Genomic DNA, 25,636 nt, shown 5'->3' with positions numbered 1-25,636 from the left:
ATGTTTTCTTTTCTTTTTCATAACTTCTTTAACACACTACTTCTCCACTGTGAAGCGCAGGTATTTTGCTAGTTAAAAATAAAATTGAAATTGAAATTTAAAACTAAAATTGAAATTTTAAATTTTAATATTTTAAATTAAAATATTTCCCAAAATATCTGCTTTCATACCACAAAGATTCAATAGGTACATATGTAACATAGAGTTTTATTAAAAAAATCATGGGTGTGACTGAGATATCAGAAATAAAGGTAGGCATCAATATGAGACATTTGAAAGTACATTTAAAAGATATTCTAATGAACAAGAAGTGATCTGGGCCTATTTAAAAATAAATTTGAGATATCTCAGATTGTATTTTACATATCTCAAAATAGACGTGCAATTATTTCAAGTTAAGTTGTAATGAATTTCTGATCTCATGAAAATCTGAACTTATTTTTAAAAGCATCTATGGCTTCTCTAAACTCTAACTTGGTTTGCCAAATATATACACAAACATGAATTTGAAAAAAAAATGTTGATAGCTATTTTATATTATGTAATGTGGGGAAATCTCAGTGATGTGAAAAGTTAGATTACTTCAAACAGGGATTATTTGCTGCTTTTACCCAGCTTCCCCCAAACAAGTTTTCTCTATGGGAAAAACTCAATATTCTCTCTCCAGATTGTATTTTATTCAGGCTAAATCAAGTACGCATAAGCCACACTTATGACACTTAGCTTGCTGCACCATATTAGCTCGATGGCAGCAGTCTTAACTCCCATTCATGCAATGTTATCTTAGGCAATCTTAAGCTATTTATCTCGACTATTTTTTCAGTTTTAATGACTGTGATGGCACTCTGTTGCAATATGCAAAATAGATTGATTTAGTGACTTGAATATCCAAAGAAAATAATGTTTAAGAATTGATTAGATCTTAGTGACCAATGAATCTTGAAGTAGAGGTAAGGTAAGTCTATTCTTCAAATTTGAAAATATTTTGATACTTTTTCATTATACAGTATTTTGACAAAATTAGCAAAATAACCATACCCTAGTCTAAACTCACACAATCTTTTCTTCAGGATACCAGTAGCAGTAGGCTGCCTGCCAGGATTTCAAGTGGCAATTCATTTGAATACAATGTAAACACATGTTGATTGTATGCATAATGTCTGACACATACTGATCCCTGGAGTATGAAATGGTAGTTTCTGAATGAGGAAATAGAAATTTTAGCAGAAAAAATCAAAGTGGTTACATATAAATCTGCAACACACAAATGATGCTAAGGGATTAGACAAAGCTCAAGATGAACAGATTTAACAGAGGTCAGATTTCCTTCTTCTGATTATATTTCTAGTGTAAATATGATAAATTCTGTTTAAAACGAAAAGCACTTGGACTCAAGTGGTCGGAAGTGAAGTGGGATACTGCAATTGTTTTATTGTCTGGTGGTTTTCTGGAATGTCTTTAACAGTATTTCCTTTTATTCTTTATAATGTTTTGGCAAAAAAGTATCTGTTTTGTTTAACTGTTCTAAACACATAACAATTTCTACACCATTCTGGAAAATAAAGAATATGCATACTCCATCTAGCACAGACTAAATCCGAGGATGAAACAATGTGAGGCAGTATGACTAACTACACAAACACAATTATGTATGCATCTAGTGTACGACAGATATAGGATATGGGCTAACATAACATAAAATTACATTATTATAGCTGTCTAATCCTCCTTAAAGTCACCAGGGCACCTGTGTCTATCTTGGCAGCACTGGTGAGACAGGGCCTACTCAAGAACACCACCACAATAACATTCACATTGGTTTATTTTGGAATTGCCTAAGAAACATGTACACCTTTGGTATATGTGAAATTTACTTTATTTTTGTTGTCAATACGCTAATACTTTAAAGCTTTAGTAGCTATAACCTGCATGTCAGTCATAATTTTAACATCTGTGTAAGTTAAAGAAATGTGATTCATTCTTCAGATAGCAGTGTGGCCTGTAAAAGATATAGAAGAAGATTTAAACTTTATCTGTATTAACACACAGCTGAATAAATTAGACGAACCAATAGCTTCAGCCAGGAAAAGAACAAACAACACAAGTGACTCATGTAGATTAGAGTTTTCCTTAAACCCATGTTTTATAATCACAGAAGAGCTCATTGTTTACTCAGTGAGTCACTACCAGATTCTTTTTGTTTTATTTCTTCTTTGGTCATTACCTTTATTCCCTATGAAATGTGGTATTATTCTATATTGTTTAATATTTATGTGTCAGAAAATTTCTCAAGAAACAGCTAACAGCCTCATAATAAGACATGTTTGACTAAGGTAACAATATATACTGCTCAAAAAAATTAAAGGAATACTTTTTAATCAGAGTATAGCCTCAAGTCAATGAAACTTCTACGCTATTGATCTGGTCAGTTAAGTAGCCGAGGGGGTTGTTAATCAATTTTAGCTGCTTTGGTGTTAATGAAATTAACAACAGGTGCACTAGAGATGCAACAATGAGACAACCCCTAAATCAGGAATGGTTTAACAGGTGGAGGCCACTGACATTTTTCCCCCCTCATCTTTTCTGACTGTTTCTTCACTAGTTTTGCATTTGGCTATGGTCAGTGTCACTACTGGTAGCATGAGGCGATACCTGGACCCTACAGAGGTTGCACAAGTAGTTCAACTTCTACAGGATGGCACATCAATACGTGCCATTGCCAAAAGGTTTGCTGTGTCACCCAGCACAGTCTCAAGGGCATGGAGGAGATTCCAGGAGACAGGCAGTTACTCTAGGAGAGTTGGATAGGGCAGTAGAAGGTACTTAAGCCAGGTGTCTGCTCCTTTGGGCAAGGAGGAATAGGATGAACACTGCCAGAGCTCTACAAAATGACCTCCAGCAGGCCACTGGTGTTAATGTCTCTGACCAAACAATCAGAAACAGTCTTCATGAGGGTGGCCTGAGGGCCCAACATTCTCTAGTGATCCCTGTGCTCACTTCCCAGCAACATGGAGCTCAATTGGCATTTGCTATAAATTACCAGGATTTGCAGGTCCACCACTGGTGCCCTGTGCTTTTCACAGATGAGAGCAGGTTCACCCTGAACACATGTAAGAGAAAGGGTCTGGAAAAGCCGTGGAGAACGTCATACTGCCTGTAACATTGTTCAGCGTGACCGGTTTGATGGTGGGCCAGTGATTATCTGGGGAGGCATATCCATGGAGGGTCGCACAGACCTGTACAGGCTAGACAATGGCACCTTGACTGCTATTAGGTATTGGGATGAAATCCTTGGACCCATTGTCAGACCCTATGCTGGTGCAGTGGGTCCCGTTTTCCTCCTGGTGCACGACAATGCCCGGCCTCATGTGATGAGAGTATGCAGGCAGTTACTGGAGAATGAAGGAATTGATACCATTGACTGGCCCCCATGCTCACCTGACCTAAATCCAATAGAACACATCTGGGACATTGCTTCAGTCTATCCAACGCTGCCAGGTTGCACCTCAGACTGTCCAGCCGCTCAGTGATGCTCTGGTCCAGATCTGGGAGGAGATCCCCCAGGATGCCATACTTCCGTCTCATTAGGAGCATGCCTTGACATTGTCAGGCATGCATACAAGTATATGGGGGCCATACAAACTACTGAGTATGATTTTCAGTTGCTAGCCTGCTGTATCATTTTTTCACTTTGATTTTCAGGGTGTCTTTGACTTCGGCCCTTTGTAGGTTGATAAAACGATGTGGCATCCTTTCGTTCCTAACACCTTACCCAGTCCATATCAGTATAGATATCCAGTAGGATTTTTTTTCCCATTGAGATCTGATATGATTCGAAATTGTTCCTTTAATTTTTTGGGCAGTTTATATATATATATATACTGTATATATACAGGGTGACACAGAAAAACGGGAACTTTTGAAATGCGTAGTGGCAGCCATGTACAGTTGGCAGCACTGCGGAACAGGGACCTTGAGCTGTAAACAATCTCGCCATTTAGTAATTTAGTAATCAATTGCAAGGCAATCAATGGCAGCTAGGTGAGAATTGTTCGGTAACTGTGTCATCTCAAGATTCGGTGACATTCCCTGGCCCTCACGATCACCGGATTTGTCCATTTGTGATTTTTTCTTGTTGGGCTACCTTAAGAGTCGGGTCTAAACGACTCGGCCAAGGACACTGAATGAATTGAAACAAAGAATTCAAGACGAAATTTGTGGTATCCCAGCTGAGATGTTGCAGCGATCAATGGGAAACCTCAACAGCAGATTGGAAGAATGCATACGTACAGGAGGACGCCATCTACAGGACGTAATTTTCAGACATTGATAATTTGGATTACTGTCTCTTAAAAGGCACGTTGTAGTGGTTCGATTGCTGTCAATAAAATTTTTTTGTTGGATTTCTTCTATTTTTATTGGGTTTTTCAAAAGTTCCTGTTTTTCTGTGTCACCCTGTATATACATATACATGTATCATCAGTGTTAAATTAATACTTTAAGAGTTTATATATGGAAATGTAGTTGTTTAGGAAAAAAGAAACTGGTGTCACTTCATATACTGTATTTTAGGAGTAGAACTAGTAGTAGTAGTAGTAGTATTGTCAAGTGGTTACAGTACAGTGGAATTATTCCTTGCATGTCCAACCAACATGCAACAAGACCTCACTCTCTGACACCAAGATAAATAGAATTACATTATCTGAAAAGTTGTTAAAAAAGTGAGAAAAATGCCAATATAGTCAAAATATATAGAGAAATACCACTTAATCATAGAATAATCAATAGGACAACACATTTAAAAAGACAACAATCATTTAATGATGAAAATTAAGTGTCACCTAGCATGTTGTCACCTAGGAATGCAAGTTATTGTGTGTTTGTTCTGAAAGATTTATATGTGGCTTAATGACCAAGGCATTGGACTTTAATCCATGAGGCTGCCTGTTAATCCCCACCTCCATTCCACAGTTTGACCTTGATCAAGGCATTTAATCTGGTCAAGTGTCCTCAGTGCAAAAAAAAAACCCCAAATATATATATATATATATATATATATATATATATATATATATATATATATAGATCAATGATGAAAGGACTGGGAGAGAGAGCATGTAGACAGCATTATCTTCCCCGGATTACTAGATGACAGCCCCACTGGGTTGCAGCATTACCTCAGATTCCCACTCAGCCCTGTTGGGTACCGTGGATACCACCAGGATGTGCTGCAGAGACCGGGAAGCCCTACCTCATGGGGCTTCCACCTCACCTGGAAGTGCTTCTGGGTGGTAGATAAAAGGAGCTGCCTGCCTCAGTTCCAGGAACCAGAATCTGGAGGAGGACAACAATACTTGCATGAAGGAGTGGGGGGAGGCGGTAAGAGAAAGAAAAGAAAGACAAGAAAAGACAAGGCATTACGAAGTGCTGTATATTGAGTGCTATACTTGTGTTATTGGTAGTGAGAAATGCTTAAGGAGAAGAGTGTGCCATAAATAAGAACTCTTGTGGTTTTACACTTGTGTCCGAGCCTGCTTGTGTTGATTGTTTGGGGAGATGTAGCGCTCCCTGGTGTCCACTATATATATTGAATCAGAAAGTATTCAGATTCCTTCACTTTCAACACACATTATATACATTTGCCATTTACCCATCAATCTGCACTCAATAATCCATAATGATGAACTGAAAACATGTTTTCGGAAGGGTTTGCAAATTTATTAAAAATCAAAACTAAAATCTTTCCTTTATAAAAGTATTCAGACTCATTGCTGCGGAACTCCAATTTGTGTTCAGGTGCATGCTGTTTGCTTTAATTATCTTTGAAATGTGTCTAAAACTTGATGGGAGTCCAGCTGTAGCAAACTGAACTGATTGGACATTGTTTACAAAGGCACACACCTATAATGTCCCATAATTCACACTGCATGTCAGGAGAAAACCCAGACCAGAAGTCCAAGGAACTCTCTGTAGACTTCCTTGGTCAAATTCTGGTGAGGTATAGATCAGGGCAAAGGAAGGGACAAGGGTATAAAACCATTTCTAAAGCTTTGAGTATTCCCTGTAGCACAATGGCCTCCGTAATTGTGAACTGGACGCAGTTTGCAACCATGAGGACTCTTCTGGCCTAACTGAATAACTGACAAGAAGGTCCTTGGTCAGAGTTGCCAGGAGTGCGGTTTTCTTGCTCAACTGGGCTATTTTTGATCTTGGTCTGCAAGAAAAAATGGCCTTTCACTGGTTGCATTTTGGGCTACTTTTTTGAAAAAATAATTCTTTTTCTGGGCTAACTCTCCTCCACCAGATTTTTGCCATATTTTTCATCCGTCTGGTAGCCCTTCCACTGCTATTTAAAACCGTATATGTTCTTTAATGTTGTAAAATTCCTGATCACCCTCATTGGGTGATGTTATATACCATTTCTATCAGTCTGAAATTTCTCTGAGGGGCGCCAGCACAACTCAGGCTTTGATAGTATGTACCTAAACTTCTTGCTCTGACACCGCTTCCTGCTTTCCAATTTGTCATGTTGTCTATCTCAGGTATTGGGCTATTTATAGGTCAGGGAGACAAGTCAGAATTGAGAGGAGGATGAACATAGTCAAATACAGAGATGTCCTTAAAGAAAATGTACCCCAGTGTGCACTCATCCTCAGACTTGGGCAACAGATAACCTTTCAGCATAACAATAACTCAAAGCATACAGCCAAGATAAACTGGAATGGCTTTGGGAGAAGTCTCTGATTGTCTTTGAGCGGCCCAGCCAAAGCCCAAACTTAAAAACTCAATAGAACCCTACATGGAGAGACCTGAATATGTCAGTTTACAGACACTTCCCATTCAAACTAATGGGTCTTGAGAGAATCTGCCAGGAAGAATGGTATAAACTGCCCAAATCTAGGATTGCAAAGCCTTTACAGACTTACCCTAGAAAACTCAAAGCTGTAATTACTACCAAAGGGGCTTCTACAAAGTACTGAATTAAAGGTCTGAATACTTATAAATGAAATTTCAGTTTTTAATTTTTGATAACATGTTTTCACATTGTCAGTATGGGGTTTTAAGTGTAGAATGATGGGAAATAATTTATCCATTTCCAATGAAATGTACAACACAATAAACTGAGCTGAAAGTGAGGGGGTCTGAATACTTTCTGAATTCACTGTATATGTACTACAACTCTGTATTAGTAAAGTGCCTTTTGATGATACAGTAATCCCTCCTCGATCGTGGGGGTTGCGTTCCAGAAACCCCCCGCGATAGGTGAAAATCCGTGAAGTAGAAACCATATGTTTGTATGGTTATTTTTATATATTCTAAGCCCTTAGAAACTCTCCCACACTGTTTATAAATATTCTCCGCACAGTTATACAGTAAACCCTTGTTTATCGAGGTTAATCCGCTCCAGACAGATAAATGAATTTCTACGAAATAGGATTCTTTATTTATAAATCTAATATTTTCACAGTTAGAGCATAGAAAACCTGTTTACGACCTTATAAATACATTTTTTAACATTATTAGAGCCCTCTAGACATGAAATAACACCCTTTAGTCAAAAGTTCAAACTGTGCTCCATGACAAGACAGAGATGACAGTTCTTTCTCACAATTAAAAAAATGCAAACATATCTTCCTCTTCAAAGAAGTGCGCGTCAGGAGCAGAGAATGTCAGAGAGAGAGAGAAAAGTAAACACTCAAAAATCAATAGGGCTGTTGGGCTTTTAAGTATGCGAAGCACCGCGATAAAGCGGCCGCAATGAAGGGATCAATGTGAAGGTAGTCTTTCAGCATTTTTTAGAGGACCGTCCGTATCTTCTAAGCAAACAGCCCCTCTGCTCACACCCCCTTCGTCAGGAGCAGAGAATGTCAGAAAGAGTGAGAGAGACAGAGAAAAGCAAACAATCAAAAATCAATATGGGCTGTTAGAGCTTTTAAGTGTGCGAAGCACCACGCGGGAAGCATATCATATATCATTGAGGAGTTTTATTTAATATGTAATACGTGCTCTGATTGGGTAGCTTCTCAGCCATCCGCCAATAGCGTCCCTTGTATGAAATCAACTGGGCAAACAAACTGAGGAAGCATGTACCATAAATTAAAAGACCCATTGTCCGCAGAAATCCACGAACCAGCAAAAAATCTGTGATATATATTTAGATATGCTTACATTTAAAATCCGCGATGGAGTGAAGCCGTGAAAGTCGAAGCGCGATATAGCGAGGGATCACTGTACTTAAAATCGAAATGTATTATTTAAAATGAAGATTTTTTTGTATGATGCTGGCTTAGGGTGGTTATAAACAAGCCACTTAATCTGACTGGACTCCCACATGCAAATAAACTATATGGTATGCTGGAAGAAACCCATGCAAATAGGGAAGGGGACTTGAAAGGAGAACCTCCAGCCAGTGTCAAATGCACAGGCCAACACGAACATTAAATTTCAGGAAATGCGTTGAAAGGAATACAATAAAATCAGATCTGGACAGTGAATATTGTTTGAAGGATAGTCTGGCTGGTAAGAAGGTGTGGAAGTTGTGTGAGGCATTAGTCATGGCATTGGGGCTGCCACAGTGGCTCCCTTTTTCCTGGAGGTTTTTCATAAGACTCCTTCCAGCTTTGTGCCATCCTGATGGTGCAAGCATTAAGGTCTGTAAAAAAGAGGCTAAGGATATGAAGTACCTTTGATTATAGTTTTCATCGTTATATTTGATTAATGTTAGGATTTTAAATGAGCCTGTGGTCAAGAATTATGCATTTTAGTAAAACATTTACTAAATATGAAATCTAAAGACTGAAGCTTTATGAAGAGGGTGGTGTAGTGCAGTATGTCATCTTCTTATGAGCATTCAAAGTGCCCTCAAGGGGCTTTATGTATGTTAAACGTTACTTATGAATTCCTACTGATTCACTGAATGACATGGAGGCTCATAAATGGATTAGTATTCAAACCATAAGACAAATTCCAGTACAGATTCAATTACTTTTTTATTGCTATTAGGGGGCTTTGCCCTCTGCTCGCTTTGCTTGCTAACCCCCACCCCCCCACTCCCCCCTGGGACACGCTATGCACCAGCCACTTTGCGTCGCTGGCGCTCACATTGTTGAAGGGCGGTGGAACGCATTCTAAGGAAATGCGGATGGATCAGCTGCTCCTGCTGCCGAGCTGCGTGTTCTGCTTGTCGCACTGCTCGCCGATCCTTTAAAAGCCTGTACAGTTGCTGTCCTTTTGTCTTACTGCCTTGTCTTGAGGGAAGTTAAAGTGTCTCTCGCGGGACGTTAAAGTGTCTCTCACAGAACATTAAAGTGTTTTCCGAGAAGATCACGTCTCAACCCAAGATTTTTCAGGGAGATATGTAACCATCTCTTTATATAGTGCATCCTTTTATCCAGCTTTAGAACTGATTTGAGCAAACATTGGGTACAAAACAGGAACCAGCTCTGGGTAGAGTGCCAGTACACCACTGGACAAATTTAGAGCCACCAATGAACCAAGCATGCAAGTCTTTTAAAATTGGAAATAACCAAAGTAGGGCAAAAAAGGCACAAAGACACAAAGGAGAATGTGCAAATATATGGAGTGCCCAGGCTAGAATGAATAGTTATAACACCCTGTGTTCTAGAGATGTGTGTGACACAGCAGCACTATCTTGCTTCCTTATACAGTATACCTGTATACATCCATCCATTTTCCAACCCGCTGAATCTGAACACAGGGTCACGGAGGTCTGCTGGAGCCAATCCCAGCCAACACAGGGCACAAGGCAGGAACCAATCCCAGGCAGGGTGCCAACCCACCACAGGGCAAACACAAACACACACCAAGCACACACTAGGGCCAATTTAGAATCACCAATCCACATGTCTTTGGACTGTGGGAGGAAACCGACACAGACATGGGGAGAACATGCAATCTCCACGCAGGAAGGACCTGGGAAGCGAACCCTGGTCTCCTAACTGCGAGGCAGCAGCGCTACCACTACGCCACCCTACCTGTACACAGTACATTGGAATTCTTATTGACATGACTTCTGAGAGTTATAGTAAAATAAAAAGTGAGAATGTAAAGTATAGAAACATAAGATTACAATGAGAAATGCCCAGAAAATTTGTAGTAGAAAGTGAGTGTTGAAGACTTTGTCTCTAGATAAAGGAGTACAGTCATACAGCTTGATTGCTTAGGCTATTCACAACATATTAAAATCCTCCTGTTTTTAAAAACTCTGCATTGCAAAGGCATTGTGAAGGTGTTCACTATAAAAGAATTTGGTACTTAAAGTTAATGTTTTTTTTTTGTTTGAGCTTGACGTAAATGGAATCCTTAGCAAGGCACTTAATCTGCCTGTTATCAAAAATAATAAAAAATGAGAACTTGAAAAACAGAGTTGTGTTAGTGCAGAGTCCTGTGATAGTGTTCTCCAAAAGAAGTCCTACATAAAATAAAAGTTATCTGATTGTCCTTTTTGTATGACTTTGATGTAAAACTCAAGTTAGTAATTGAACAAACCAGATTCGACTAAACAATTAAACAGCACAAACCTTCTCTGTCCATTAGTGTGTAACAAATAAAACTTAAAGAGAACTCTAATGGTGGTATGTGCCAGCATGGCAGGCTCATAAGTGGCTGTGAATGATGTCAGAGGTGGAATCCCTGTGATGAGGGTCAATGTGACAAGGGGTTAGCATTTGTGTTTAAAACAGGAGCATCTATTACCTCCCCCACACATACACCACAAGTACATAAAACAGAGCTGGCAGTGACTCCAGCAGCAAATGCCGGCTAGCAATGAACAACTTCCTGACCACGTCAACGTTGCCGCAGTGCTGCTCTGCTGTAAAGAAGCTGCCACACCCAAGCGTAGCTATTTTTGGGCAGTATGATTATGCCCCAGCTGTATATTTAAAAAAAATACAATTTTAAAAACATAAATTAAAAAAATACAATTTAAAAATCAGAATGATATTCTGTGTTATTATGCAAACATTTAGCTATTACCTTTGCATTTAAAGTTCTACTGAGATGGATTTTTTTGTTATGTGAAATGGAAAAAATGTGACTTCTTTGTACTTACTGTAATAAAAATACTGCCAAATATTGTAAAAGCAAACATTGTCTTTCTATAAATAATTAGTAGATACTGTACATTGCATTTTACTTTGGAACAGTTTGTTCTGTTGTTTTGTTATTTTTGCAAGTCTTTGCCTTTTTAGTCTTAATGGTACTGATAATGCCAAAGGATATTCATCCATGCATTATCAGTCCTCTTCATCCATTTCAGGCTTGCATCCCTGGACAGTGGGGTAGTGTTTTGTGGGGCACATTCATGCATGTGTACACACTGGGCAGATCTTTGGTGCCAAGTAGCCAGAGCTACTTGTCTTTGGGATGTTGAAGAAACACCAGAGCACCTGAAGAAAAATGCACAGACACACAGGGAAAATGCAAATTCCATACTGACAGTGCATGGAGTGAGATTCAAAGTCACTCTCATAGAGTTTTGAAGAACAGCTGTGCTATCCATCAAAGAATATCCAAGGTTCAGTTTCCTTCAAGCATCTACATGTATTTTCCAAGTATCTTTCATGGCAAGGAAGGCTCACAATCTTTCTTTTAAAAGCATCATTTTGTGTTAAGAAAGCTTTGCATTGAAAGTTTTCACAATCTCTTATTGTATATTCTTTCTTTGACTTCTTCTTTTCTTATCTCAGTTCATTCTTTTAATGCAGTTTCACAGCCTCTTGTGAGAGGAATTTACTCTCATTACTGCCACTAGAAACCATAGGAACCTATCAAACTGAAGTTCATCAATGAGTGCTTGCAGTGGGCATCAGAATTGTGCATTCAGTAGTGCCGCTCTCTCATCCCTCCACAGTCCTGGATTCAGATCCCATCATGGTCACCATCCATGCATTTTCCATATTCTAGCTATGTACTCCAGCTTTCCCCCCAATATACAGATTAGATTGCCTTATTTCAGTGAATATGGGTGTATGCATTAGTGTGTTCTGTGACCACATCCTTTACACCAAATGCTGAAAGGATTCAGGCATTCCATTTTCCATAATCCTGTAAAGGAATAAAATGGTACTAATAATAACTGGACAGATAACACAAGGCAGAAATTGTTCCTGGATGGGATTTCAATCTTTCTCAGAGTGCACTCTCACACAACCACATACACATACATGCACTATTCTCATTCAGAATTATCATTCAGCCTATCCAGTATATCTTTGGCATGTTGGGGGAACACACTGTAGTATTGGAATTATCCTTCCTGAAGATGCAGAAGTTCAAACTCAGATTAGGTAATGGATACTGAATACAGCTCCAAGATGTGGGATGACAGCACTCTGATAACTGCACTACCTGGCCATTCATAGGAATGTACATACACAAGGGTGGACAAAAGTAGATCTATGGTTGTGAGTATGGAAGCCGAACACTTAAACGATTGTACCTAAGTGAACTGTGCCATCGTGACATTCTTTTAAGTTAATAAACTTAATAAAGCTATTGTAATAATCACAATCTGCATGTCTTTTTTCTTACAAACAACTGTAAACCTAAGTTTGCCCACCCCTGTATATACACACACACACACGCACACACACACAGTTATTTGTCCATAACTGTGGCTATATTCTTTTCAGAGCTGAAGACATCATTCCAATAGGATGTGAGCTGTTCTGAGATACCAGCAACCTGAGAAGGTAACTCGAGTCTTATCATGTTCTAATCTCCTCACTGTAAGCTTAGCATACACTTAGAAGGACTTAACGACTTTCACAATGTTTTAGTAAACTTTCATTGTCAGATGCCTTTTTGGCTTGTCTCTCTAAGCATCAGCATTTAAAAGGCTCCACATTTTCATGCCAAATTTGAAAGCATTTAATTAACCTTCACAAAATCTTGTCTGATTTCATCATATCTTCCACCTTCTCATCAAGGTTTACTGCTTCCACTAAAAGATTCTCTGTTTATTATTATGAACTATGATTTTGAGGTTTTATTTGGTCTCAAGCTTTATTCTTATTCTTGAGAACATTTGCCATCCTTTTCAACAAACCATTACAGATTGTTACAGGTAATTAACTTTCTGACATCAGCCTTCCTCTCCCTATCTGAATGAATTGAATAAGCATACTGAAGCCAGGTATAAATTGCCACATGCACATTATACTGAAATCCTTCTTCGCCATGTTGTCTTTTAAATTAGTTGCTCCTTTTTCATTTGTAATGCACTGTCCCATTGAGTTTACTGCACTGTCAGTTTCATCTGTTATGCACATTTAGAAGATTGTTTGAATCATAATGCACTAGAATGAGGTGAATTATGTTTAAAATACTTTATGATCATTCTGACTACAATGTAAAATAAAGATTGCACTAAACATTAAGAGGGTAACATAAGTTGCTTCGTGTGTGTGTGTGTGTACCATGCAATCACTCGGCATTGTGCCCAAAGTTATTAGAATAGGTGCTAGCCCCTTTTGACCCAGAATTGAATTCTATAAGTTTAGAAATGGATGAATAGCTCAGATGGCTGCACTTTTTACACAGCTATAGTTTAATATATCCATTTCCCAGAACTGGAAAATATCACTAATAAAATAGATAAATACTGTTTGTAATGGTCTGCCTTTTCAAAACAGTGCATTATAATGTTCCGAACAGCATCATTTCAAGAGTCATTTCAAAACACAATGGGACCATACAATCGATAGCTGTCCCCCTTATTCTCTTATGTCTTGAAGGATTACTAATGCTCGTTATCCACGTATCCATTTTTAATTACACACAGTATTCTCATAATTATTAATCAATTACTGGGTAAAGTTCACATGTTAATGAAAATTAAAATCAATGAAATCATTACATTTCACCACGGTCCACAACATCTGGTGTTGTAACCTTAAATTTGAAAACACCAAAAATGGAGTAGATGAATTCCTTAAAAAGAATAAGACCCTGACTAAAGAAAATCCACATACCTTGTTGCAGCAACATTCGCCGTTTTTACCAGGAGAAAGGATAATCTCCCCCGTGGGAATGAGATGAATTTTCAGCTCCATCTTAAAAGAGATGAGGACTCAAAACAAGGATGGGACAAAAGTCTGGAAGAGCACAAGGCCTCTTAAATGGAAGAGCACCATAAAAATCCTAGGAGTGTGTTTAGTTGTTCTTCCTGGTCTAAAGATGTTACCTGGAGCAATACTGAATGTGAAGTGCGTGTGCCCAGGAGCTTGATGTAATGTATATGTCGAGTGCCGATGCTTGTTCCAGACCTCCTGTAATTAATGTTCCCATTCAATAGCTCAATGCTCCTGGGTTCATTGCAGAGTTTCCTTGAAGACCTTTCCTAAACATGCCGCATCCTGCTTTGCTCTTCAAATATAAATAAAAAAGCAGAGGACTTCCCTTGTTAAACAAGACATATCCTTGCTTCCCGCTTCTTTTTCCAAAAAGACAATAATAATAATAAACAAAAAAGAAAATATATCTGGCCAGTGTGAAAACTTGAGAGTAAGTAATGTTTAGTGTTTTTCAGTTTAGAGCTGGCTAATGTTCTCCATTGCTGTGTTTGTTGGCACTGGAGGTTTACGGAAAACTGACTGCAGTCTTTTATGTGCCATTCTGGCATCATCCAGCATTGTGCACTACAAGAAGGAATTCTTTTTGTTATTGTTAAAGAAACAAATTCTTGGAGGCAGCTTTCCTTTGGGGTGTAGGGAAGTGGCCACCTTTGTAATCTTTAACTGCATGTTTTCCTGGGCATTCTTAGCAGACATTTCTTTGACATGATTCAGGTTCTGTTAGTCAGAATCAACTCATTCATCCTTCTAAACCTGCTCTCTCCATTTCCTCAAACATGGTGGGACTAAACTAAGGCAGAATCCAACCTTGAAAAGGATGTCAGTTTGCCAACTAAACTAACTCACATATAGAGTTACCAATAAACTCTGCAGTATGTGAGAAGAGAGAGGGAGAGGTTGGGGAGCATGGGCTGATAGCACGTTGCCATACCCACCTCATGATGAATCATCTGGATTTGGACCCATATGCAGTGGTTGACACCTCAACACCACACTGGAACAGTGTGAGGTTTTCTTTTTTTTTTACGATGGCTGGAGTGTCTGCAATCCTGCCACCAACCTCCAAGTTTTCCCTGTAGGTTGGAGGACTTGCTTGCAGGGCTAGATGCAGATTAACATTATATTCAGCATGAAGCAATTGCACGTTAAAGGTCTTGCTCAAGGCCTAATGGACTAGAGGAACTTCTGGCATTTTACAGGATTCGAACCAGCAACTTTCTGATTACCAGAGCAGATCCTTAGCCTCAGAGCCACCACTGTGCCCACTATGTGATAAGAAACCCACACAAATATGGAGAGAACCTGATAGAAGAACCTCCAGCCAGTGTCAAATCCTGGGCCCAATTTCAGGCAATGTGTTCAATTGGCTAAAATAAAATCAGATCACTAATCTGGATGGGGAGGTCTGACTGGCAAGAAGTTGACAAGGGTAAAGGTAATTACCAGCATAATGCTGGGCATTGGTGCTAGCAGAGAGGCACTCTTTTTTCATGTAGGCTTTTTGATTTAGATTTTCCTATAGAAGCATGCATTTTGTATTAAAACATATACTAAATATGAAATTCAAAAGACTGAATCTTTACAAAGTGTATGGTGCATTATAATACTGGGTCAGGTGTATCATCTTCCTATGATCATTTAAATTGCCTGCAAGGGGCTCTACACTGAGGAATTCAGACTGATTCACTGAACGACATGTGCACTTAGAAATGCATTAGTGTTCAAACCATATTTAAAAATTCCAGTATAGGTTGAACTTCAAATTGCTATATGTAACCTTTCCTTTATTTAATGAATCCTCAATTCTAAATTCCGCAAGCATTGGTTACAAAACAGGAACCAGCTCTAGATATGGTGCCAGTACATGACTTTGAGACACCTTTAAATTAAGCCTGGAAGTCTTTTGGGGCTGGGGTATAACCAAAGAACCAGGAAAAAGGCCCAAAGATACAGAGAGAACATACAATTATAGGGAGTGCCCAGCTAAAAATAAAATGTTCCGACACTTCCTAAAAAAATGGAATTTGTATTTAAGATCAGTTTCAATAATTCATTAAAATGTCATCTGATGCTGTAATGTGACCAGACAGTGATGCAAACCCCAGTGTCCTGGATATGTGTGCGCTGCAGCAGCACTAACCATCATGCTACCTTATATATACAATACAGTATTCTTATTGACTTTGATTTCCGAGAGTGCTAGTAAAATAAAAATTGAGAATGTAAAGTATAGAAACATACGATTACAATGAGAAATACCCAGAAAAATGTTTGTATATAGTGAATGCTGAAGAATCTGTCTCTAGATAAAGAAATACAGTCATACATGTTGATTACTCAGGCTATTCTCAATATACTACAGAAAGGAGCATTTATGAAAATTTTAACAAGCAACCTACAAAGCAAATGAACTCTAATCTTGAAAACTTTATTTCAGGATCCGAACTGTTGTTTGAATCTTAGCTTTAGGTTCAGAAGCACTAGTTCTTGGACTGGCATTAGTCTGTAAAAAAATGTTTGCCAGTCCACGAAATGGCAGGCATAGCCATTATATTAAAGCTGTTGTTTTCCACAAATGATCCGTAAAAAGCAGTGTATAAAATGGCACAGGTCCACAGAGCTCTTTCTGTATAAAATCCAGAAGCAATATGCTGCAATGTGATTCAAGCTGCTCAGTTTCTAAGAGGGAGCCCTTACCCACCCCACTAACCGTCAATCAAATGTTGATAAAACAAGTTGCTCAAAACCCAACTCCAGTACACAAAAAGGCAGTAAATTTAAAAATGGATCACTTGTCAAAAAGGTGGAAATTCACTGCACTAAGGAGGATGGGGCACCAATCCATCTCGGTGGACACTTATGAGCACATTCAATCTCACTTACAATTAAGACCACAATTGCAATTACAACAAGACCAGTTATCTGACCATGCATATTCTTAAAGAGGGTGAAGAGAAATATGAGCATCCAGTCAAGATAAACACCTACTTGAACATGGGGCCAGATATACAAACTTCACACAAGTCTCCTGGAGCTGTGAGGCAATATCTTCTTATTACCACACCAACATGTTTCCATCTTATTCTTCTTTTGGCTGCTCCCGTTAGGGTCGCCACAGTGGATCATCTTCTTCCAGATCTTTCTGTCCTCTGCATCTTGCTCTGTTACACCCATGCATGTCCTCTCTCACTACATCCATAAACCTTCTCTTAGGCCTTCCTCTTTTTCTCTTGCCTGGCAGCTCTATCCTTAGCATCCTTCTCTCAATATACTCAGCATCTCTCCTCTGCACATGTCCAAACCAACATAATCTCGCCTCTCTGACTTTGTCTCCCAACCGTCCAGCTTGAACTGATCCTCTAATAAAAGCAAGAAATTATGCATCTTTAAGAAATTGGCAGCACTTTTTGCATAACACTGTTCCATTCTGTGCTCCTGCGATTTTAAATCCCAGCCTAGTTTCTGTCTGGAATGAGTCTGCATGGCTTCCCTGTAGGTAGTTTCCTTCCACATTTCCAGCACAAACAGATTAGGCTAACTTGAGATTTTAAACCAGCACGGTAAAAATGAGTGTGTGCATGCATTGATCTGTCCTCTCACCCGAGGTTTTTTTCCTGTCTTGCAATCTGCTTATAGAAACAACATGTTCAGGGAATGGGTGATTTCAAATTCAATTCTAGTAAGTGAATCCACATAACATAACGTGAAATTCTCAAACCTACTTAATCCAATTTAGGATTGCATGGCTACCACAGTCTTTTCATTGTTAACTAAAGGTGGGAAGCAACCATAAATGAGATACCAATTCATTGTAAGCCCCACTCACATGTTTACACATACAGGCTTATTTAGAACCACAAATTACTAAGTTTGGGATGTCAGAAATGATCCGACCCAGAGAAACTACTCTGACTCAGGGAAAACATGAAAATGTTACACAGACCACAACTGAGTGCAGAATTTCATCCCAGGATACTATGTGGTCAGGCAAAATTACATCTTTTATTGGCTAACTAAAAAGATTACAAGATGAAAGCTGTAATTACATCTTGCCTGAAGAAGGGGTCTGAGTTGCCTCAAAAGCTTGCATATTGTAATCTTTTTAGTTTTCTTAGCCAATGAAAGGTGCCATTTTGCTGGACTTCTCATGACATCCATAATGGTTAATACAGTACAACACCATACTGGATCAGTGGTAGTGGTTAGGCAGTGGCACTAACCACTGTGTAATGGTATCTCACAAAATATTGTGAAATATAGTGAAACTTAATATTGCAAATTTGTGTCATGTTTATCTGAAATTTGTGTAATATGTTTATTCATTTATTTTCACAGCCTTTCTCTTAGCCTCTAAAAATAATGGAGGTGGTGTTTTGGGGTCTTAGAGGTCAAGGGATTTAATGGTCTTCTCTATCTTTTGACTTAGGATATTTTCAAAAGCACTGATTTTGAAATACATCTTCCTGAGGTTCCATTTTGTTTTTAGTATTGATGCCCCCATTGTTCTATGTTTGGAATGCAGGGCTGTCAGACTATTGCTAAGCAAGATGCGCACCAGTGTGATGTGTGATTTAATATTAAGTTCAACGTCATACACTCCTTTACTCCTTTACAATCATCTCTAATGTATATAAAGATTTAAATTGCATCATTCGGTTTAGTAATGAGAGCTGCATGCTGACTGTACCTAATGCTGCTGCCTCACAGCACTCAGCTACCTGTTCAGTTCTTTCTATATGGGGCCTACATGTCCTTCTGTGTCTGTGTGAACTTGCTGCTCTCTTCTCACAAGCTAAAAGTTAACTTAAAGCTGGCCCGCTGTTGGTTTAACTGTGAGTGTATTCTGCAATAGAGTGGTGTCGTTTTCTAAATTATTTTTTGCTTTGAACTTGTTGCTATTTCTTTTTCTTTTACCCTATGCTGGAAATTAAATACATGGGTAGATGCAATATACTGTAACAATTCTTTCGAAATAATAAAGATTCCTATAATACTTGTAAAACTGCATAACTGTAAATAAAGTGAACAAAAGCACTCTTGTTTCATGCTGCTTTTACAAGCCTAGGTAAATTATCGAATTAAAACTGGAAACTAAGAAGAGATGAAAGGGAGCAGTACACATAGCCAGTATGAATATGGTAAACTGACATGCCAACGAACAATGCTGCCAGAAATCCTGTAGCTTTTCATGAATGTACAGTGCATTAAGCCTGGCATTACCAACAAGAGGCTGAGTTGGCAATGTAAAATGAAATAGCACAAGGTAGTCTGTGGGACAGTCAGCCAGCAGGAAATCAGGTCAACCTTCAGAAATAAAGTCAACAACAATGTTATTGCTACTATTAGTCAGCTTCCTCACAAATAGCACTGGGATTTGATTCAAAGGTTTAAGATCATGAGAATGCCAGCATTTATAAGACAAAATGGCACGGCACACCTATTCTAAACATTTTGTTCACCATGGACCCTGAGAGCTGCAACAGGTAATGTGATATTACTGCTTTATTTATGACTATTAAGTCTGATTTCTAGAGAGCCACTTATTAGAACAATCTAGACGGGAACAGGCCATTCAGACCAACAAAGCTCGCCAATTCTCACTAATAGGACTATTGACCTACTTTATGCAAACGCTGCCGGCGCTTGGGAAAGCAGAGCATAACCTGGTTCTGCTTCAGTCACACTAAAAACCAAGAGTGAGGGAGCTACCTACAACCACACGTTTATTCAGGAAATGGTCCCCTGAGGCAGAGCAGGCTCTGAGAGACTGCTTTGGAACTACGGACTGGGATATCCTGCAGAGGTCACATAGAGAGAACATTGAAGAGGCTGTTGACAGCACTATTGACTACATCAACTTCTGTATGGACATTGTAGTTCCAGTAAAAACAGTACGCTGCTATGCTAACAACAAGCCATGGATTACAAGTGACATCAAGGGCCTTTTGAACCAGAAGAAAAGGGCTTTTAAAGGTGGTGATCAGCATGAGCTCAAGCGCATGCAGAAGGAACTCCGAGTCCAGCTCAGGGCGGTGAAGGAGCAGTACAGGAGAAAGCAGGAGCAGAAGTTGCAAAATAACAGCATGAAGGAAGTGTGAGATGGGATGAAGATCATCACTGGCTGCAGCTCGAAGCGGGGTGCCACCATCGAGAGAGACGTGGAGAGAGCAAACCTGATGAATAACTTCTTTAACAGGTTTGACCACCCTAACCCACTCTCACCTCAGAATACTGCATCCTCCACCCATCCTTCTGCTGATACCAGCATAGGAGAGAGTTTCCCCCCACCCACAATTACAGCAGCCCAGGTAAGCAGAGAGCTGAGGAGACTTCATGCCAGCAAAGCAGTAGGTCCAGATGGAGTATCACCACAACTGTTGAAAGCCTGTGCTTTGGAGCTGGGGAGTCCTCTACAGTGCATCTTCAACCTGAGCCTGGAACAGGGGAGAGTTCCGAGGCTTTGGAAAACATTTTACATCACCCCAGTCCCAAAGGTATCACGTCCTGGTGAGCTGAATGACTTCAGGCCTGTCGCCCTGACGTCATATGTGATGAAGACCATGAAGCGGCTGCTGCTTCAACCCTGAGGACACAGGTCCGCCATGGCCTCGACCTCTTCTAAGCGGTGGTCCCCTGAGGAGTTAGCCTAAAGAAGAGGGATGCCTCACACCTGGACAAACTGGTGAGGAAGGCAGCTCTATTGTAGGCACGGAGCTGGACAGTTTGACATCTGTGGCAGAGCGGCGGGCGCTAAGCAGGCTCCTGTCAATCATGGACAATCCACTGCATCCACTGAACAGTATCATCTCCAGACAGAGGAGCAGCTTCAGCGAGAGACTGCTGTCACTGTCCTGCTCCACTGACAGACTGAGGAGATCGTTCCTCCCCCACACTATTCAACTCTTCAATTCCACTCGGGGGGTAAATGTTAATATTATACAAGATTATAGACTGTTATACCTGCCTCGCACTCTCCACCTTGCATTTTTTAACTTGCACTGCTTTTTTATTGCTCTTTAATTAATATTGTTTTTATCAGTATGCTGCTGCTGGAGTATGTGAATTTCCCCTTGGGGATTAATAAAGCATCTATCTATCTATCTATCTATCTATCTATCTATCTATCTATCTATCTATCTATCTATCTATCTATCTATTGTGTCCACTTAATTCTTCCAAAATAACATCATGTTGAGTTTTGAATGTCCCTAAAGTCTTACTGTCTTCCACACTACTTGGTTGCTTATTCCAAGTGTCTATGGTTCTCTGTGTAAAGAAAAACTTCCTAATGTTTGTGCAAAATTTACCTTTAGCAAGTTTCCAACTGTGTCGCCAAGTTCTTGTTTAACTCATTGCAATCCATTGTACTAATTTCCTTGATAATTTTAAACATTTATCATGTCCCCTCTTAATCTCCTTTTTCTCATACTGAAAAGGCTCAGTTCTTTTCATCTTTTTTCAAAACTCGTCCCGGGGAATCAGCCTTTTTCATTCTTCTCTGCTATCTCCTTTTTGTAGCCTGGAGACCAAAACAAACAGTTAAATGAGAAATATGTTAATGAATGGAATGGGCCTACATCCTGTCTGATTCAGTGTATGACGTGGATATATTTCCATTGATATTATAGACTATGTTCACAAACAGGGAGGTTTACAGAAAAACGGAATATGAAGGAATGAGTGCTTTACGCATTGTGTTTGGTGCAAAGATGTCATTTATGGAGCATTCTGCATCTTTGAAAATGTTATAAAATAAAGGCACATGTTCTACACATTTAAAAAAAAACAGTCATAAGCCTTTTCATTAATATTAGATGAAATATGTTTCCTTCGATTATAGAGTTTTAAAGCACAGCTCTGCTGTGTTACTCAGGTCAGGAAAAGTCAAGGATTTTAGAATCACTAATATGTGTTGTCCATGGGTATCGTTTTATCTCAATGAAGCAGAATCTGTAAAATCATCAACATATCCATTTTGTGGTAGCATTTATTAGTTTCAGGGAACTGGAAATTGTAGCAAACGCTGGACCAGACAGCAGTAAATTGAAGGCCACATTCACTCATGTTTGGCCAATTTAAAAATCACTAGATAATGTAACATGTAAGAAGAAGCTAAATGTCAAGACAGCCTGTCCAGATACAGTATACTAAACTGCACATAGCTGATGATCAGGTTGGTAATCACACCCACATCCTTGAAGCTGTGGCAGTAATTGTTCACATTACAAAGGTCAATCTAACTTTATTTTACACAGTGCCATTTACAAAGCATACAATAAAAATGACTACACAACGCTTCATATAAAACCCAAAGCCATTTTATTTGTTTCCTATCTCTTTAAAACCTCATACTAATGGCATATACCATAAAAAGGACAAAGCTCATTTTAGAGTAGATGTGAAATGTTCAACAGGGAGGCCGTGCCCTTGGCAGGATCAGCACATAAAGCTCAAAGCTCATTTAAGTCTCTATGTTAAATGTTCAGATTGGGCAAGACCTGCCCTGATATTTGGAAAACCCCCAAACATTTTAAAACTCTGAGATATATGCCAAAGACTGGCACAGGAAAAAAAAACCTGAATTCACTAGGAGGAAATGAAAGCCAGGGCTTGGCTCAGGCCACACCTTGAGTGCTGTGTTCATCTTGGCCTGCTGCCTAACAAGAAAGTCATTGTTTTCAGAGATTTGAGGGAGATTGAAATAAGGGGATAATGGGAATCAGGCAGTCAAGTGGCAAAGAGGAAAAACAATAAACGATTACTCACATTTTGGACAGTAAAAAAAAAAAAAAATCTTGATGGGAGAACTTAATAACCTGCTTCCGAATACTTAAAAGCTTAAGATGGTGGATGCTTGCACTATGAAGTCAGCCAGAGCTAAACACTCATAGGGGATACTGTGGCTTAGAATATCTATACTATTTTATTTTTAGTTTTTAGGCCTTTTAAGCCATCTTCTCAATTACCTCTTTGAATTGATGGAACACCATTGGGTGTCCTGTGATTTTTGTTTGTAATCTTTTCCGGTGCATAACTAGTTTCCATGAAATATTACTTCTGTTTTAATTAAACAAATATATAGGGAAGAGAAATTCTTTAAAAAGTTAGACTCTGCCCTTGGTGACCCTGAACAATGCAGATAAATGTTTGTTGTTGGCTTTGCTTTGTATTGTTTTTGCATTCTTATTTGCTCACTTCTAAAGATTCAAGTTTATTGTCAAGTATACATAGTGCAAGAAATTGTTTGCTTGTGTGTCTCTTCATAAATGTGACAGGGATACCAACAAAAAGATACACACTCGCATAAATATGAAATAAATAATCCGTAAAGGTAGAGTGCAACATACGTACAACTACCTGAGATGCTTAGCATGGCCCAGGTTAGAAAGTCAAAGTTAAAAGAGTAAAAAGTTAATTACAAGGTATATATTTTGAAAAGTTATTGTCCTATGGCTTATTGCATTTAGTATTTTAATTGGAAGAGAAGTGATAAGCAGGATTATCACGATTTTCATGGGTTGCTCCTTAAAAAAAGCAGTTCTTGCAGAGCTTTGGCAATATCCAAATAGGATGGAGCCAATCCAATGTGGAATATGCACAAAAAAACCTGAGACGTGCAGCATTAGTTTATGCAATTCATTAAATTAACGTTTTCTGTAGAATTGTTTTATGAATGTATTATGAATCTTTTGGAGTATGCCTCAGTGTAAAAGTTGATAAAGTATACATATTTTAATAAAAATTAGAGATAACTAAGAGATTTCACCAGCTTAGAACACATGTATTGATGCACTGACACGGAAGTCTCAGTTAACTAGATATTGTTGGGTTTTGGTTGTCCACTTTTTTGTCTCTCCTTTATAATGCAAACTGTGGGGTTATGACCATGTGAAGTGATTAGTATAGAAATAACAAGGAAGGGCATTGGGGTTAGTGATGAGGCATTATGTTTTCAGCCTGAAATTTAAATAAAACTGAGAGCATTAAATTTCAGTCCAGCTCACCCAGTGCCAAAAATGCACTGCCTAAATAACTGGGGAGTATGCAAATCATGATAGGTTATCCAAGAATGATCTTCACCATAATGCCAATACCAAAGAACCAAATTACATATTTTGGTATCTCAATATTTTTTGTTCCCCAAATTCATTCTCTCCGTCAATATAGAATGGGGAAGGAGTTGATTTTTTTCTGCTGTGAGGAATAAACTTCAATGTTTTAACCATAATGCATGAGAAATAGAATACATCTTGAAATGCACAGGAACAATCAACCTATATGTTACCATTTTGTAATGACGTAAGGGCCTATAAATCTAGCGAGCAGGGATCAAGGCCCCTAGTTTTCCTGAAAAATGCTTCAAAAGAAGCAAGGTTGGGACAAAACAATTGCCAAAAAATTCTTCCATTTTTAAACAATGTAAGAAGTCCTCAAATAAGTGGCAAGAAGACCTGATGTGTCCTTTTTGTGATATTCCATTCATCCTCAGTGTCCTGCGCTTAACTGGCCTTTATTCTGTGTTTACTTTTGTCAAGAGAGGACTGACACTGGTTTTGCTATTTTTAAACCTGGACCATGAAACACTGATATTCTGCCAGGATTGAGATTCAGAGTACAGAGAAATAGGTGTGACACCCATCTATGTCCACACTTTGGTGATAAGTGGTCTGTAAAACACAAGGCCACAGGTTCAGTGTTGACCATTAAACAAAAGGCATTGAGTCTGAAGTGCTTTGAGGTCAAGTTTACTATGAAAAGTGCTTAAAATATTAAAATACAACTTTTACCTGATTTCCATACTGTACAGAAGTCACAGTAAAAGACACTGTTTAACTAGTAAAAGGAGTCTGAACGCTTTAGTGTATTATGCACCACACTTCTGTAACTATTCAGAAACTAACAGCCTGATTTCAAACAACCACAATATGAGTGCTGCAAAGTTTACTGTTTTCATTTCATAATATTTTATTCCATATACACTTAAAGACCTCATTGTTAGGCATAATTGTAAGTCGGTCCTCAATTTGCTCTCAGAACTACCTGATAAGCACATTTCCTAGATGTTACAAATTACCTATCAATGGAGCTCTTCTTGAAATAGCTTACTCAGACTCATTCCACAGATATGCAACTGGATTGTAATGTGGCAACTGTAAGGGCAGTGCACTAAGCTGACTTCACTGTCATGTTCCTGGAACTTTTCCAGGACTTTCTTACGGCATGGAGCATTGTCCTGCTGATTAAGCCCATTCCTTGATTGGTATGCTGCTTTCATGAAGAGACATGTATTATCGGCAGCAATGTTCAGATATCCTGTGGCATTTAACTGTTGCTCTACTCATATTAAGTATTAAGTATAAGTTTCCAGATGTGTTGCGGTCGGGTGCAAGAATCACAGGTTGCGAAAAAGAAAATGTTGGGACGCCAACCAGTTCCTCCTATTAATCAACAAAAAAAGTCCAACAAAAGGAACACCATAGGTATAATATAAACACACTGATTTGGGTCTCAGCCACAGAATTAAAGGTCACTCACAG

At 38.9% G+C, this 25,636-nt stretch overlaps 1 protein-coding gene across 1 annotated transcript in view; it reads right to left on the bottom strand.

Annotated features, from left to right (window-relative positions):
- Positions 1 to 14,280, bottom strand: part of LOC120531589 (unconventional myosin-Ic-like) — a 169,872-nt gene extending 155,592 nt beyond the window's left edge. Inside the window, exon 1 of the mRNA XM_039757128.1 lies at positions 13,998 to 14,280. Coding sequence (XP_039613062.1) covers positions 13,998 to 14,078 — 81 coding nt within the window. The 5' untranslated portion in view covers positions 14,079 to 14,280. The remainder of the gene's footprint in view (positions 1 to 13,997) is intronic.
- Between the last annotated feature and the right edge of the window lie 11,356 nt (positions 14,281 to 25,636).

The sequence above is a fragment of the Polypterus senegalus genome, chromosome 6, assembly GCF_016835505.1.
Source record: "Polypterus senegalus isolate Bchr_013 chromosome 6, ASM1683550v1, whole genome shotgun sequence".
Classification (NCBI taxonomy): domain Eukaryota; kingdom Metazoa; phylum Chordata; class Cladistia; order Polypteriformes; family Polypteridae; genus Polypterus; species Polypterus senegalus.
The sequence above is the reverse complement of the archived record's forward strand: the minus strand, read 5'-3'. Positions and strand labels throughout refer to the sequence as shown.